This window comes from Rhodamnia argentea, chromosome 4 (genome assembly GCF_020921035.1).
Source record: "Rhodamnia argentea isolate NSW1041297 chromosome 4, ASM2092103v1, whole genome shotgun sequence".
Lineage (NCBI taxonomy): Eukaryota > Viridiplantae > Streptophyta > Magnoliopsida > Myrtales > Myrtaceae > Rhodamnia > Rhodamnia argentea.
Window position 1 is genome coordinate 14972643 of NC_063153.1, and position 18240 is coordinate 14990882.

An 18240-nucleotide genomic window follows, 5' to 3' on the forward strand; every position below is an offset into this window, starting at 1 on the left:
AATTATACAAGCCAGTCCACAATCACCGGAGAGGCTAATTGCTCTGACATACGATCGCCATACCATCCGTACAATTGAAAAATTTAAAGCCTCTGAGACTATCGGTCAGACCTTCAACAGGTTTATGCTAAATCTGTTTCCAACCAATAATCCATGCACAATAAACCGGTCCGCAAAGCACAAGCTCTAAGTAAAGCGACCACAAAATGGAACCATGATGAATTCACAGCAGCTAGAAGAGAATGCTGATTATAATAACGCAACTCAAATTATGGCTGAGAAAATCCAGAGTTTCTGCATTACTTCATGCTGCTTAATCAGTGTCCGCAGACTTCCAATTCACAGCACACGCCAAGTAAATTACTTAACTCTACCATACAAACACAAAAATGTAAATAACTGCTGCTTGCACAAGCAAAGATTAGCAGAATACAGTTTATCGTCCCTTCTCAAAGCCGATGCGTGTTCGGCCGGAACCTCCCCCATAACTATCACGCATCGACGAGCCTGCACTGGCCCTCATTGTCCCTCCAGAGCCGATCTTATCGGTTGGTTTCTTGCCCCCCTTCACCTCCGTCAAGAACTGATCCAGACCAAATGGATCAGCCTCTTCAGCAGCTTCCCTCTCAAACTCAACTGGCCTGTCCCTCGGACCACCTTTCTCAGCTGTGCCGGAGAACGCCTTATCTGGCTTGAAGCGCTCGGTCTTCATAATCTTATCTAACTGCTCATCCGCACCTCCATATATGTCAGAATCAAGGTCCTTCTTAGGCCTGTAGAGAGTTGAAAGTGTGGGCTGAGCGGTGAACAGTCCCTTATCATACACGTTGTATTGGTCATCGGTGGCAAACCCAGAATCCATGCCTTTCTCTTGGTTAAAGAGCCTCTGGTCATACATGACCTCTCCTCCTCTACTTGCCCCAGCTGAAGCCATTCCCAATGCAACTTTCTCACTAATATCTCTATCTCTGTCCCTAGTGATTTTGCTTTTCTTTCCCATAGCAGCGTCCTTAGCCTCCAATCTTCTCTCCCTCTCCCTCTCTCGACGCCTCTCCTCACGAATTTTCTCGCGTTGCAGCCTTTCTTCCCTTTCTTCTCTTGTTTCCTTGGGATAATCTCGATCCCTCTCTCCTTCACGCTCATAATGCCCTCTCATTTCCACACCATCCATGTCATTTTTCTCGGTAGGAATAGAAACAGCAGCTGGGGGTGCTGCCCCGGTTCTCTCTGAACGAGCTTTTTGAGCCAAAGCCCGGAGCTCCTGCTCTTTCCTCTCTTTTTCCTTCATCAGCATTTCTTTCTGCACCTTAGATCTCATGGCAACTGCCTCCCTAGCCTTCTGTTCAGCAACATAAAGAGCCTCAGAAAGCTTGGCAAAATTATCATTGATCTGTACGTCCTGGAGTCCTCGTCCATCTGCAGCAAGACGCTTGTCTAGTGGGATAGTGTAACCCTTAGGATTTTTCCAATTTGAGATACAAGGTGGGATCTTCCAATCCTGTTGATCTTTTACAGTAACAGGGCGAGGCGGTGAATGCATAATTGGCACAGGCGGGGATCCAGAGGCCCTTGGGACCCTCTTATGCTTAAACTTTGGTGGCTCGAGGGGGTCCACAGGCATCTCCACCATCCTTATAATCCTCTCCTTTGCACCAGAATTAAATGCTGCAGACTGCTGAGATGGCTTATACTTAATAAACTTTGAATCCGATGATTGTTTGGGCACATTTTTTGGTTGTGCCGCGCTCAATCTCACATTAACAATCTTCTCTAGCGCAGTCTTTGTTTCCTGAGTTATTTCTTCAATCTCCCTCTCCATATCTTCATCCTCTTCTTTCTCATCCTCATCTCTCAGAATCTTTGGAATGAGATCTTTATGCTGGCTGTGAACAACCTTCTTTGCATTTTCATTCTGCTTAACAATGGCATCATAGGCGACGTTTCCATGAGCATCAACAGTCACCGGCAGAATTTTGGATCCAGGCTTCCCAGATTTATCCCTGCCCATATCAAGAGGGTACTGGGCAATATGAATCTCAGGAAATGCACCTCCATCTCCAAAATCCTCAACTTTTCGAGGTACAAAACCCTGGCGTTTCAAGTATGGAGGCACAGGATTGTGCTTGAGCACAGTGGTTCGTTCAGAATCAGAAGTACTGAAGCGCTGCTTGAACCAGGGATCATTTGAGTGGTCATAAAATGTGGTTGTGGTTGACTTAGCTGGAGGCAACAGGTCATTCAAAGATGCCATGATTCCTTGTCACGCAACGGAAGGCCAGGAGTCCCAACAACCTGAAACACAGTTAGAAAGAAAAATCCTCAGCAATTACCAGAAAATAGGAAATCCATCCAAATGAAGATTAACCTGAAGAATCAAAATTGGACACCATCTAGTGGCCCAGACATTGGTTGCTATGAAAGATCGAAAAATCGAGTAAACATATTCGACTCCCAAAAGAAGTACAGTATACGCATCAGCGTCAAACAAATGCAACTTCAAAATCACTAGGCAATGAATCACATAAAGCTTCAAGCCTTCTTTGATCTCTGCACAACCTTATAGTAGAAAAAGAGCAAAACAAACAGCTTAACGACACCAAATCACACGGTTTGTTTCATCAGCGCAAGACTTCTCCACGATACCACAAAAAACACAATATCCCAACATGGAGCAGAGAAAACCGATATATCCAATCCAGTAAAAAAGCAGAATTAAAAAAAAAATTGCAACCGCCAAGAAACACTGCGACAAAGCTCAATCCACAGCTCAAAATCGCATTCAAATCTAGGGTTGCAATCAAACCCCGACAACAAATTCAGATTCTAACCCTAGGGTTCTACAAAGCAAATTTAAGCAGCGCCTCAACACGCCAGGCTCTCAAAACACCACACCTAGTCCCCAAACAGGCCGGCGAAACTCGATCTGGAATTCGCGACGCTCGAGCAAAAAGAAGGAACAGAACACGAACAATCGAGACCCAGAGAGAGAGAGAGAGAGAGAGAGGAGGTTTCGATACCTTCAAGCACGACGTAGTTCGATTGATGATGGCTGATCAAACAAGAGGCTTCAAGTACACAGAGAAGACATGTATAGGGCAAACGCCGGAAGAAAAACAACAACAAGAAGACGACGACGAGGGGCCTTCTCGACCACTGCCAACAGTTGGCGAAGGATGTCAGCGAAAGACAGGGAAAGGTTGGGAGTGCGGGTGGGGGCGGGGGTTGTTTTGATAGGCCTTAAATGGGCCTCACCGTCATGGGCTAAGTTGCTTTCGACATATTATTGGGCTCTGAGGATGAGAGCTGATAATGGGCTTGAGGCCCACTTATGTGGCAAGTGTTGTGTTCCCTTTGAGGCAGAGAAAAGTTTTGGATAATTGAAATAAGTTTTACGCAATCTCAATATGGGATATTCAAAATTGTTTACACTATCCCAATATGTAATCTTGGCAAAATTAAAAATGAAAAGTAAACCGAAAAGGGCTACGACTCCGATGCAACATTGGGGAGATTTAACAATTATTCTTACCATTGGCAAATTAGGCTGGATGTGGTCCGCCGTCAAGCGGAAATTTCCAGTTTTTCCAAATTTTAGAACAAGTTTAAGGAGGAACCTAACTCGCTCAGTCCTGGAATGCATGCCCGGGAAGAACAACGAGAAAAAGAAAATTGGGGGAGGGGGGCGGGGAAAGGAAAAAAAAAAAAAAAGCCTAGCAGTGAGAAACCTAGCGGTGAGAATTGAGAAGTGCTCTGTCCACTCTGTGGGGAGGCACGAGATCTAAGTTCCCAAACTGATCTTGCACTTGCATTCATCTACCAATATCAAGGCTTTCTTTATTGCTTATCGATCTTCGAATGATTAGTGCTCATCCTCACAACAAAACCAATTGCCAAGGCAAGCCCCCGAGCAAGCCCGTATATGCAAAAGAATCGAGGCCGGGCGGCCTCATCCATTCCTACTCTTTTTGTCGTTATTACTTTTATTTTAATGAAAAGTATGGCTTTCGCTTGGATTACTCGACGGAACTCACTGTCAAGCTTGCTCTTTAAGCTATCCGGAACGAAAATCACTTTCTTTCTATAGGGAATTTGGTTGCATCCTTCTTCTTCTTTTTTTCCAATATCATTAAATAGCATGGCCTAGGGCTAAGGTAACTCAAGTGGGTATCTCAACGATAAATAATAAGTTTAATAAATAAAGACTTCCTATATCCATCTCTTACTTACCCACCTTGTGAGCCGGGTCAAGAAGGAGTTTGACTGCTGGGATGGGAACAAGAATAGTGAAATCAAGCCTCCTTCCTGCTTTTTTCATCTCCATTTCTCTATAATACGATACCATCAAAGCAAATGAAAGCCTTCAAGCCACAAAGAAGAAACTAAAGAAGATGAAGTCATTGACCTCTCTCAAATTCAACATAAGCCTCTTTGTCATGGGGAATCAATGCTTCGGGCCAAAAGTGGATTCTCTGCATTTAAGTCTTTTCTTTGTTGAGGAATTATTGATTTTATCAAATATGATATACAATTAAGATCAAAGAAAGTAGCGGGCTAATCACTAAATAGATACAAATAGGTCAAATCGACTGCTTATTTTCTTTTTCGAACCAATACAAAGGTATGTAACCTACCTAAATGCAACAGTGACATATATAGGATGCCACTTCCTTAAGAAAGTAGCAAGGCGAATCACTAAATAGATACAAATAGATGCAAATTCTAACCTAAATCGACCTACTTATTTTCTTTTTTAAGCTTTAATTATAGTCCTAAACGTTTTTTATGCAAAGAGATAATTGGACATCGATTATTCTAGGTGGCAAGGTAGGTAGATATTTTTTTTTAAATATTTTTTAAAAATTAAAAAAAATTTTACAATAACAAAAATGCTTAAAATTCATTTAAGAATACTTAGACACCTAATATGAAAAAACAAGTCAGTGATAGTCATGATACATAGGATAATCGACGCCGTTAGCGATTTTCAAAAATTATGGCCAAAATAAACCCAAGATTTAGGACTAAATTGGCACAAATAGAAAGGTTTATGACTAAATTGGCACCAATGCAAAAGTTTTGGTTGGCAAAAGTTTTGACTTAATTGGATGCATTTTAGGATTTAATTGGACAAAAGGGCTTAATTAATGCAATATTGGACTTTTTTTGTATTGGAGAAGCATTTGAAATGGGCTTTGTAATCTTGTTTGAGCTTGTCCGCTTCCCTTAACACCCTCTGGTTCTCTCTCCAGGCCGCTCGGTCGGGAGAGAATCAAGTTCCTCTCACTAACACCATCTATGAGAAGGTGTATCTTGATTCTATTCTAGACTTATAGGGTCATGTTTCAAAGCTAGCCTATTGGATATAGCAAGGGGAAAGAGCAATTTGACTAGTACAGATAGATCCTTCGAGACTCAAATGGTTAAAATATCTTTGATAAAAACGTTGACATCGAATTGTTGTGGATTAAAACAAAAGAGATTGATAGCTAAAGCATGGCATGCCCATTATGGGCATCCTAACTATGAAAAAGTTCCTTCTTTCAAAGAGAACGATGTTTCCAACTTCTGGTCTTTGACATAAATAAAGAAGGTTTCATGAAAGGGTGGCACCAACATCCAAACCATCTCTGCCGAACCATTGTTTACACCAGGAGAAAACCTCCATATCCATATAGGACCGAGAATTTCGAAACAAAAGAGAAACCAGCACATACTGATAGCTTATCTCATCACTTGTTGCTGGCTTATCAGATGTAAACGAAAGCCCTTGTGGCAGCTCTTTGTGGAGTGTCAGAGCCTTGTAGCCCAACTAAAGGAAGTGTCCGTAGCCTATTGTCGTCGCGAAGCTAATAGAGTTGCAGATTAGATCGCCAAAGCCCATCAGAATGGGACCCGCCCCTTGAATTGGCTCTCGAAGCCCCCTCAACGCCTTTGGTCTAGTTATCGATGTTTGCTTAGTACTACCATTAAATGAATGAAATGAATCTTTTTTTGACCAAAAAAGGGGGGCTAACAATTGAAAGAATGGACTCAACAACATTCTTTTCGTTAGCTAATCATCAGTGGACTCTCGTCCATCTCTTTCTTGTTGCATCCAATATGAGTTTAGCTCAATGCAAGCAAATTGTACCTACTGGAGCCTTTCGATTATCATATCGGCCACCCTCCCGCTTTTACAGCCACAGGCGCGCATAACACTGAAGGCGTGAACACTCGAACGAATGGGTCAGAAATGATTGATGAAGGATGGATCATTTCATGACTCATGGACTCCTGTCTCCAGAGGCATGTCCATTAACATGCTCACATTTTTTTTACCTGTACAAGGAAACAACACAGGCAGTTCTCCTTGAAGAAACAACTCATATGGATATACTCAGTTCGAGGGACCAAAGAGATTATTACATGCTCCGAGAAAGTTCGTCAACATGTGGACTTTGGGATCAGGTGAGCCGATCTACCGATCCGAGGTCCACATTCATGAGCATCAAGCTCGAGACTAAAATGCATACATGTAAGGCGAACAAGCGTCTGCAAGTGCAATTGATCAAGTAACATCTTGCTACATAATGCTAAACAACCCTAACCTTGATACTCAATTTTCTGGAAAGAGATGTATAATAATACAGAACAGAATATGTGAACACTTATCATACACAAAATGGAAAGCTAACTAATTCCTACTCAATTTCTCACAACCGCTGTTACAAACCGGGGTACACAATACCTATCCTTGTATTATTGGAGCACTTTAGGTTTGTATAATCTGATCTATCGTATCCTAATAAAATATGAGAGTAAAGAAAGAAACCATACTGTCACACCTTGTAAATGTTAACGTTTAGTTGCCTGAACCCCTCCCCAGAAGGAATTATTTCGGGGAACATATAGTCAACCGAAGCCAATGCCGACACCATGTCCTCGCATTCTCTCTCATAAGCATCACATTTCCAATCTCACAGAGCCCTCTCTTATGAGTGGATGACCTGATGATACTACTGATGCGCCCACAATCTCGTTATTGTTGAGCCACCTTGAGCAAACAAACCAACCACAATTATACAAGAGATGCATCTCGTCTCCCGAAGACCGCCCCAAAGAAGCCCCCTCCTCGTGCAAAGGTGCAAGAACTCACTTATCCAAACTACACAAAGCAATAAGAATGGTCCAACAACAAGCCTCACATCAAAGAATGCTACACAAATTGATAGCTCCACATTAACTAGTCATAGTTTCTTGGGAAAGTTGTAGGTTTTCTTGAGAAACTTTGTTGCCGACTGGTCATTCCTGTAACACAAAACTCGTAAAATAGTGTTTGGTTCATTAGGACTCCACTGACTTGGAGTTGGAGGCAGTGGTGGCTTGGATTTGGTGGAGGAGCCATTACTTTCCTGTGAGATCTGTTTGAACCGCTCGATTAGACTCTCAGTATTGGCATGAAAGAGTGGAAGAATATTTTTAACCGTGGCGGAAAATTTATCAATCAGATCAGCTGGCAGCCCATCTCCATTAGACCAGAATAACTCTTCAAGGAGCTTAAAATCTTCATCTACAATTTGTGAGTCTTCAAGAGAGAATGCACGGCAAGGTCCTCCAGCTAGCAAAACTAATAGAAACCCTTCAAAGGAAGCTCTCATGACATCTGTTATAACACGCGTTCTCACTCGATCATGCACCAGCGATGATAATGTCTCTAAATACTGCTCAAGATCCTGAAGGAAAGGCTCAATCCTAGAAGAAGCGACATCCCCGACATATAAAGCATCCCACAGCACAGGACTTAGGTTCTGAAAGATCACCTTATAAGCTGTCATCTCACAGAGTTGTTGGATTCCTTCCACACAAGCAGTGGCAGCAAGCTCAAACCTAATTCCCTTTGCATCTGCTATAGCGTCTGCATGAGTGGGGTCAGAACTTCTAAGATACATGAGTGTCTTCTTTGACAAAACCTCCAGTTGTGTCCTGAAGTGCTGTAGTGTGTTGATGCGAACACACAGCTGAGGTACTCCAAAGAAGTCATCCCCATTGGTAATCCCAATCTGGGATTTCCTCCTCTGCGCTATTTTTTCCTTTTCCTTCTTCTTGGACACACGATTGTATTTAGATCCCGTGGTACATCGAGTTAGAGCAGGCATTGCAGGGACGAAATTACTCTTTGTTCCTGCAGATAACAACATAAATTAACTTTGCGCTAAACATCTAGCAAAGTCCCAGTGCCATCTCTATAGGTCTTCCTTAGTACTTGGTATAAAGATGCGAAGTCTTTTTTAAGTTTATTTTACAGTCCACAGTACTTACCACAGCCAGCTTTCGCTTTCACTATATATTGTTGAAGACATCTATCAAGACCACTGATCAGTTGAGGAAGCAAGCTTTGATACACTGGTATGGGCAAGAGGAAAAATGCTTCCAAAGTCTCATCGACTATCCGGAGAACTTCCACGGCAGAAGGAGCAAACCGTTCTTTATTAGCATTTGGACTCCAAACCTACACATGAAGAAGATGGCAAGGTGTGAACCTATATGCACCTTGCTACAAAGAATAATGACAAGAATGCCGAGGCCAGCATGCATCAAATGGCATATATCCTGATTCGTGCATCACTGTAAATGGAGCATGTGAGACAAATTCAGAAGCTAACAAACGGGAGTTAACAAGAATAACAACAGTGCATTACGTTCCCTGCATTATGTGGACCATCAGTGACGTACCTCTTGTTGCAGATTCCGGTCAACCCACTCTCTCAATCTGTCAACTCTTGTTTTTATCCATGACATCACCAGATTGGTTATTACCGATTCAGCCTCGTAGGGAGGCATCTCCTGTATTATAGACTTTCCACCATCCTCACTGTCCACTGAATCTTCAACTGCTACTTGGACAAGATCTTTCTCCAGTTTATCTGCTGCAATTAGGACTTGCATAGCCTCAGGTGTCAACTCCTCGATACCCGAAACGAACCGGTTCAACTCATTCCCATAGCAAGAATGAAGAGTAGCCACTGCAACACCAGCTGCAAGTGGATGCCACCTTTTCAATATTGGGCTAAACAGCTCCTTCTCATTAACAACAAGTTCTCTAATGTCTTGAGCGAGGATGGAGAGGAAAGGAAGAGCATTATGCTGGCTTTTACATATTTTCCTCATCTTCTCCTTTTTCTGTCTTCAAAGTACAAAGGAAAAAGTTTTCAATCAAAAGAAAGGAAATAATCTGTACTTCCATCAGCATTCTTCTATTAAAGCTAGACTGCATCCTCAAGAGGTCGCACAAGAACTATCTAAAGCCTTATTAGTGTCCCTCACCACTCCAAGAGATGAATAAAAAATTATTCTTAAATGGAAAAGAAAATTAACAGACGGCCATCATAGGTTCAAGATAATGTTCGTATGCGTCTTGCTACGCATATGGGTCCACATACTCCACACTCTACCAATATACAATCTTGAGAATCAGAAAAGGAATTTCATCCCGGTGATCATAGTAGCATGAAGAGCACAGACAGTAATGAGGTTTCAAAAAAATACAACTTACTGAGTCAAAGGAAAAGTTCTCACTAATATCTACAGGACTTACTAGATATTAACATGGAGGAAGGAGGACTGAAATGAGTTTCCAAGAAATCACAGCTTACTGAGAAATAAAAACAGTTCCTAGAAATATTTACAGGACTAACTATGCACTTCATTCTAAGATATTATAGAATATAGAATCAAATTGTAAATCCGTCCGACCACAATACAATGTAGAAAAGGAGCAGTCTTTTTGTTAAACATATAAAAAGGAGAAAGGAGGAAGTGTCCACCAAAAAGGTTGATTCATATAAAACTTGCTCACTCATCTAAATAGAACTAGATTCCAGCAGAAATCTCACAACAAAAAGCACCAACATAAAAAAAAATGCAGATAAATTTTGTTTCTGAAATTGCCATTCGCATGTGCTCCTATCAGATCAATTCTCATGATGCATGAAGAATATGAAATGATTAGACTCGCCTGAGAATAGACCATGCGGAGCGATGATCTTATGTAAGCCTCAACCCTGTCGGAAGCAACATCAGTATCATTCTTTTTCATGCGATGCTCATGGGAGGTACCTTCAGCTAAAATTCTCGCTGATGACACACATAGCGACACGAAACTCTGCATCACATCAATATTACCGCTGTGAAACGTATCGTGGTATGCAAGAAGCCTCTTCTCAGCCCAGTTTAAAATTGAATTCAATGTAGAACTTAAAACCATCGAGTAGTTTTCATCTTTCATATGTTTTGCATCATTTTCAACTTCCATCAACAAGTTACCAGCAGCAAATAGCAAGTCATTTTCTGCTTGCCCAGTTGCTACATACCGCTGGAACAAGACCCATGCAAAACAAAGATTATGTAGGGCCTGGTTCATCCCAAGAATTGCCCAAGTTTTCTTAATGAGTTCCAAAACCTCATCAACCTCTTCAATCACGGATGTCTCATCATTAACATCAAAACATGCTTCTAGGAGCATTTGATACAGCCGAAGATTGAAGGGGAAACCATCAGCCCAATGGCAAGTCTCTGAAGCACTCCCATCGAAAGATCTGCAAGCAAGAGACATCACATTGCTCCGAAGAAGTTGCGCTGCTTCACCATTCCTTTCGTTTTCTCTCGGATTTTCTAATGCGGCGCGGATCAATTTCCGGAGACGCTGTGGAGTAGTGTCGGTCTTACTTAAAGGCAGGTGAGGGTGCAGAAGCAATCCTGCTTCGAGAACCTTCAGATGTCTCCTTTGCCAAGCTTCATATTCCTGCGGGTTGGGAAAATCCGACAACTTGTACTGCTGCAACAGCTCTAATGGAAGAACTACCGACTCCATCCGTCTTCCAAGCTGAAACAATTGGTAAACAGAAGTTTGTCATTGAAGTTGTACCAGAAAAGACTATTGACAGATTAATGATTATTAAAAGGATGTACTTTATTCCAAATAGAATTTCCAAGCCATTAATTTCATATAAAACAGAAGAATTGAATAGAGAGAACCACCTTGAAAACCAATGTGCTAAGTTTTCTCTCCAATCATTCCTAATTGCCAAAAGCATGTAAAACCAGAGAACTCTTTCAAGTAACTTCTCTTTGTCTCATCATGCCCCAAAAGTATCTCACTAGTAACTAAAGTTTACACATTTCAACAATACCAATTTGAATTCAAACCAAAAGCGAAGAACAAGTGCTTCAGAAAACATAGTATTCGCACCTGTCCAGCAGCGACCCTCAGCAAAGCACGCCGAACCCTCGAGTCGATCTGCTCAGACACCTTCATCTGAACCCTAACCATCTCCCCCACCGTGACCGGCCTCTTGGCTCGGCCCTGGCTGGCCGCCGAGTCGCCGCCCCTCCTCTGGCTCATCGACTCCCTCCGCTTCAGCCCCAGCGCCTTCTTCACCTTGCTCGCGGCCGTCGACGTCAGCGACCTCTGCAGCGAAGGCGCGGCCGCCGGAGCCTGTGGCGGCGCGGCGGCGGCGGCAGCAGCAGCAGCCCCGGCCGACCTCTCCGACTGGGAGACGTATGTCAACGGACGGGAGCCGGAGCTCCGGCACGCGGCGACAAGGACCTCGTAGGAGGTTTCCCGCAGTTCCGGATCGGACAGGGTGGGAGCCGGATCGCCGAACGGCGAGGGCAGGTGCTCGGCCATGGTGGGTCGATGAGTACCCAATTCTTTTGGCTCAGTGTCGAATCAGTTCCCGATCGAATGAAGCGTCACTTGTTGCCGGTGAGCGATGAAGAGTCGCTTTTTGGGAGGGGAGAGAGAGAGAGAAAGGCTATGGGGTTTATTCTTGCTTGAATTTTAAGGAAGATGCAGGATCATTATGCAAATGGCATCGCCATGAGAGAGAGAGAAGAAGAAGAAAAAGGTAAAGGCTTTAACCAGTGGGAGGAGAGTCATGTGGGAATGTAGGAATCTCGTGCTGATGGGTTTCATTAAGACAGGATTAAGATTAATTAATAGCGGTTATAATAAAGATTCTGGGAGATTTCGATCATAGATTGAAGGGTTGGGAAATGAACGCTGGCATCGAATCCGTGATTGGAGAGGGGCCCAAGTCAAACTTGACTTGGGGTTGTTGACTTTGGTAGTGTTGGAAATTGTGACCTAGGAGTGCCCTGTGCCCGTTGGCTCTTCATTGTCAATGGAGCGCTCCTACATTTTTTCCTCATTACAAGTACGGATACAAACATTAGGGCTTTTGAGACGTGCTTCTTTTGCAGTGCAAAATCATCGCGTGAAGTCTCAGTCCCGTCGAATGAAAGAGTTAGATATGATGCATCAGATGCCGAAGCATTTCCATCGCCGGATTCGACCGAGTTAATGTCATCGGATCCTCTAGCGTAGCTTGCACCGAAATGATATCTAAACAGGCATGAAATCCGCCAAAAAGAAGTGTCTTTATGATACCAATCTTTCAAAGCACGGAATAGAGAATCATATTAATACGTCACAATACTCGTGTTCAATCCGAATGTCGAGATTTTTTAATAGTAAAAGTTGTTACACGATGACATATCCACGAATGTCACAATAGGGAGTGTTCTTCCATTCCCACTTTTTTTGTTTTTTTTAACCGTTTGAATATGGTCCCAAACGAAGTTGTTTGATTGAAGGAAGAGAGCACTATTTTAAGTAAAGGTAATAATTTTAACAAAGCGTGGACAAATTCATCGGACTCCAAAATGGAAAAAAAGAAAAAGCAAAAGGCATTTGAGCCTGGAAACCAAAAGAAGACCTTGACAGCAAGCAATGCAAAACCCTTGTTAAGGAAAAATTTTCAGCCAAAAACTCTTGTATGGTACAAATTAAATTGCCATCACGAGTTACTGACCAGAGAAAAGCCAAACTCCAACTAGTTTACCTGCTCGCTGCTTGCTAATTTGGCGTGATTAGCGACTTTTCTCGATTAATATTGGAATTAGCTGGAAAACAAAGTGGATTAGAGTTTACCAAAGCTTTCTTTTCCTAGGTCGCTCTTAACTGTTAAATGCCAAAATCAGCTGTGTGTAGTAACAATTACCTGAAAAAGCTTACACCTTTTAAAGAACGACATAATCTTATTCCATACCGCTTTTTAATGAAAGTGAGGAAGGAATGACTTTAGGCTAGATTTGAATTCCATCAAATCATGATATATGCCCTAATTGCATAATTTTGGTTTCCCTTCCATCTTATTGATGAAAATGAAGGTTTTTTTGATTTCATTTTCAAGTATAGCACTATTTTAAGTAAAGGTAATAGATTTTAACAAAGCGTGGACAATTTCATCGGACTCCAAAATGGAAAAAAAACATGGAATTTGAGCCTGGCCCGCAAAAGAAGACTTTGCCAGCAAGCAATGCAAAACCCTTGTTAAGGAAAAATTTTCAGCCAAAAACATAATTTTTTGTAAAGGTCTCTATCATTAGTGTTTACCACAGAAAACTTAACTCCAACTGGTTTTTCGATTGCTGCTCGCTAATTTGGCGTGATTAGCGACTTTTCTCGATCAATATTCGGATTAGCTGGAAAACAAAGAAATAGTTAAACTAATAAAAAATAAAATAGTTTTGAAAGATTTTGACCTATTCCTCAAAAATAATTTCGATTTTCTTAGGGGGAAAGATGAAAAATCTACGGAATACTTGACAGTCATTACAAATTCACATTTAAATAGGTAAGAGATTCATTAGTTACTTTCTAATCATCTTTATTATCGTAAATTACGTTTTCGTTCGTCTATTTTTGTTTGGTCAAAGGGTATTATCCAAATAAATATATCTATGAGTATGAATTTTTTTACTTTTTTTCCAAAATTTTGATAGGAGCCATGTCATGTGAACAAGCTCATTTGGAGCCTAGCTGTGTGTGGAATTGAACGCACATTTAAAATCTCTGGGCACGATCTGGCAATGTTAACGTAAAGATCATCACATTCAAAACCTTCTTTCAATGTATCATTCAAGAAGTCTCTCTACTACCAACCCCCTATTTTAATTCCTCCTTCGGCTTGCCAACAAGCTCCATTATAATATTGTTTACCTGCCATTGGCATTTGCCAACAACAACCATGGCAGTCATCATTCATTTCAATGCGATTGGATGTGATTGGGTTTGATCATTTTAAGCGACTCATTCAAACTTCCAATGACCATTCACTTAGAAAAAATTGGATTGCAAGTCTTAAATCTTATGTAGGTAATATAATATAGTGATAAACATTTTGATTGTTTCAATCGAGTTGTAAATTTTAACACAAAAAGTGCAATCGAGTCCTAAATTTTTCGATTGATTGAATTAAGTCGTGAACCTTCACTTAGAAATGCAATCGAGTCCCCAAGATTATGTTGAAAAGTGTGATTTAAGGATGTCATGTAAGTGAGTTTTAAGTAGAAACAATTATTAAAAAAGTCATAAACTTATTACAATTGTATCAATTCGGTCTTAAATCTTGTCAATTCAGTCCTAAATATTTCGTAATTATGTTAATTCAGTCCATCCGATCAATTTTGGCGGGTCGACGTTCACCTGGACACCAAGTGCCCAGCATCATAATATTTTAATAATATTTTATTGATTTATTTTTTCTTTTAATTTATCCTCTTTCCTCTTCTTCCTCTAGCCGGCGAGGTCGACCTCGCTTGCTTCAGGTAAAGCTTACCTCTACCAGCAACTAGCGAGGCGAGGTCGGCCTCACGCAGCCATGGCGAGGCTCGCCCTTGCCGGCCGTCACCTCTAGATCGCCGGACCTCGACAACCGGCTAGAGGAAGAAGAGGGAAGGGAAGAAGAAATAAAGAAAAGAAAAAAAAATCAAAAGAAATCTTACAATATTATGTCGTCGGATAGTCGGCATCTACGTTAGCGTGCGGATGGACTGAATTGGCATAATTGCAAAAAGTTTATGATTGAATCGTCCAAAAAAATTTAGGACCGAATTCACGGAATTACAATAGGTCTAAGATTTTTTTGATAATTTGTCCATTTTAAATAGCGTGTACACAATTTTAGGGATTGTTTATAGAAAGGACTTGATAGTACTTTCTCGAAAAGGATCGTGACTTAATTAAGCCAATTAAAATGTGTAGAACTTGATTTCTTTCCGTGCCCAAAATTTAGAATTTCGAGTCCAATTATGATCTAAGGGCACGAGTATGAAGGTCTGACTATCCGGAATCTCACGAACAAGTAAAGTCAATGTATTTTCCCTATGTAGATGGCTCCAATATAAAGTAGTTTGCATGCGGTTTCTCGGATTTTTTTTTTTTTCGGGATTTGGTGATCCAAAAGAATAGAATGGGTGATTTGTTGTACAGAAGAGGTATTTCAAAAAGGCTATGTCTCCTCAAATTTACTTGTCCATATAATTGGTAATCACATAAATAAGGTGACCGGCTCGCACAAGTGAGATTGGACCAAATCAGAAGTAGTTCGATCTTGATCGATTCTACCGGTTAAAAGATCCAACTAACCCTAATATTTTTTTTTTCCCCGCTCCTCTTTTGATTTATAGGTACAATTTGGAAGCTAGCATTCGGCTCATGCCCATGCAAGCTTGTGGCTTCCTATAAACAAAGTCCAAAATTTTCCATTCAGACGAAGTTTGTTGGTGACAAGTGAACCTATAATTACCAAACCGTACGAGCCGAGTCGAGTCGAATCGTTCCTAGGAAACAGACAAAAGCAAAAGGTGTTGTGTTCATGGCCGGCCCACGACCTAAAGAGGATAAGAACAAGCTATTCCAAATGTCAAAAGGTTGGACCAGTCAGCCTGCAAATCGGGCTACTAATTTTTTAAGTGGAAACCTCTCGATGCTCCGTCGTCGATCGGCTGAGGAACTGGTCCTTTCAAAGCGCCTAACAAAAATTTGCAGAGAAATCTTAAATCTTGTACACTGTATGGAATCAAGCGTTTAAGCCTCTCAATTAGGGTAATCCAGTCCTAGGCGGTGCATCCAAATTCTAAGTCTTTTGATTTGTGCAATTAAGACTTGAACATCTGTCAAAAGGCGCAATTAAGTCCTAACCCTATATCAAAAATCAGTTTCTAATGCTATTCATCGAAAAGATTTTGATTACTTTGGCTCCGTTTGTTTCGTGGAAAATGAATGATGTTAAAAACATTTTTTTTTAAAAAAAGAAAGGTCGCTTGTATCTCTTGAAATAATTAGCAAATGAGAAATGTTTTCATCGTCGACAACAATTTGTATCTGAACTTTTTCGCAGACAATGTGTGGACGATGAAAATATAGGCATATCCTCGACGAGAGCGTTCCAGGCACTTTTCTTATCTGCCGAATACCGAGGTAGTTCGCAAAATGGGATCGCAATGGACGTCAATGGCTCTACAGGGAAAGGCAGCAAGCTATGCAATTTGCATGGCTATGTCGAGCGTGTTTCGGCCAAGGGTTGGGAATTGGCAAGGGGTCGTCGAGATGTTGCTTCCCCATCACCCTCTTCCCTTTTCGGGTTATAAGGTCAAAAAAAGCATATCCCTAAATCACAAATCGTCAAAAGGTTTAAAATTAAATAGCCAAATTGAGAAATTTTTTGAATTGGCGACGTGCAATAGGTTTAGAGGCTTTTGAACAACTCCCCACAAAAACAAATTTGACCAACGTATCTCCAGCAAATACAAACGTTGCATTTTGTTTGATGTTGTTGTCTTGGGCCTAATTTTGCCCATCGCTATCGGGCTAATCGTTTCGCAGAGGTCTCTTACCTACAGCTGTTTTTAAACATCTCTTGGCCCGGCCCACTAGCCTACCACTTTGATTTTGTTTGAACGATAGCTACCTGCTTTAGCTAGGTTTTTGCATGGGACTTGCTTGCATATGTATATGATGACTATTCGACCAATTAAAGAAAGAATGACAATTGATTTTGTCAGCTTAGTTGTCAACGGCCTAGCTGGGCAGATTTTAAGGATGAGCGTGCTTTTAAGGTAGAATTTGGAACTTGAAATCAAACCTATGGAAAGTTTGTCCGATTTTAGGTTACAAGGTATACGGGATAGGTTCAAAGTTCCAAAATTGGAGAATCTATTTCGATGAGCAGGTTTTCGGAATTTGGAACCTATAAAAAAATTTGTGTTTTTCTTGGTACATATCTTCGCACGATCCTATGGTATTCTATGGTGTTCGATGATGAATGTGTAATCTAGAACTACTAGTCCGAGCTTCCATTTCTTACAACATTTTTTATCGAGACTTTTACTTTGTTGACATTTTATATGCATTCATGTGTCTAAATATGAGTTGTGGTCATAAACCATCATCACTTTTAAAAAGAAAAATTTATTCAAAAAGTCATAAATCTATTATACAATGATCAACTTAATTTTAAATCTTTTAATTGTGCCAAATTAGTGACATTTTAATGGATTTTCAATGTAATCCTTCTAGCTATTTTTGATTGAAAATCAATAACGTGGACACCGGCCATCATACGTGGCATGGCCGGCGCCCAAATATATAGTTTTTACAATTTTTTAAAATTTTTTAATTTTGAATTCTTTACATTAACTTTTCTTTTCTTTTATTTTTGTTTGCTGTTTGTGGCTGGTGGGATGGCATCGGGCCTAGAAAACAAAAGGAAAAATAATAAAAATAATAAAAATTCATAAAATTCAAAAGAATTAAATTTTCGTAAAAATTGTCCACGCTAGTGGGTTGTGCCACATAGGATGGCCGAAATCCACATCATTGATTTTCAGTCAAATTTAATCATAATGACTACATTGGTAAATCGTCAAAATATTTAAAATTGAATTGTTATAATATAACGATTTATGACTGAATTGACTATCCATTCAGTACTTTTTACATCCTTTTCAAACATAAAACATGCATTCATTCCCAAAGCATGCACCCATCTTTTCCTCCCTATCTCTCTTCCTCTACCCTCCTTCTCACGCACTCGCGCACATGTCTCTCTCTCTCTCTCTCTCTCCCGCTCGCCCTTAACGTAAGCCCTTTTGATTTTGACCCGAAAAAAAAAAAAAAAAAGCAACCTTAAGAAATTCATGAAGTCAGTAGTTTTCCTTCAACACAGCCAAAACCAGACCGTTTGGCCTAGCTTTGTCCATTGTGAATGAAGCAACAAACGACTAGAAGATGCTTTGTTATCTATCTTATTGTTGTCGATACGTCTCCTACTATCTCATCCACTCCTTTTAGCAAAAGACGAAGACAGCGTAATGCGAAGTTGAATGAACAGACATGGGAAGAACGTGGGGGGGTTA

General features: G+C 40.8%; 2 protein-coding genes across 3 annotated transcripts; both read right to left on the reverse strand.

Annotated features, from left to right (window-relative positions):
- Nucleotides 1-249: 249 nt before the first annotated feature.
- On the reverse strand, nt 250-17997 carry LOC115749160 (SNW/SKI-interacting protein). Of its 2 annotated transcripts, XM_048277089.1 has the most exons (3): nt 17985-17997; nt 3018-3049; nt 250-2292 (listed from the first exon to the last, which is right to left on the reverse strand). In XM_048277089.1, the coding sequence occupies exon 3, from the start codon at nt 2249-2251 to the stop codon at nt 437-439; it is 1815 nt and encodes a 604-aa protein (XP_048133046.1). In that variant the 5' UTR covers nt 2252-2292; nt 3018-3049; nt 17985-17997; the 3' UTR covers nt 250-436. The 2 variants fall into 2 exon arrangements, with proteins under 2 accessions (XP_048133046.1, XP_030541723.2); XM_030685863.2 differs by lacking the exon at nt 17985-17997 and having other exon boundaries at nt 3018-3131.
- Nucleotides 6544-11948, reverse strand: LOC115749159 (protein unc-13 homolog). Its single transcript, XM_030685862.2, has 5 exons — nt 11228-11948; nt 9995-10861; nt 8713-9159; nt 8299-8488; nt 6544-8161 (listed from the first exon to the last, which is right to left on the reverse strand). The coding sequence occupies exons 1-5, from the start codon at nt 11663-11665 to the stop codon at nt 7227-7229; spliced, it is 2877 nt and encodes a 958-aa protein (XP_030541722.2). The 5' UTR covers nt 11666-11948; the 3' UTR covers nt 6544-7226.
- Nucleotides 17998-18240: the final 243 nt, after the last annotated feature.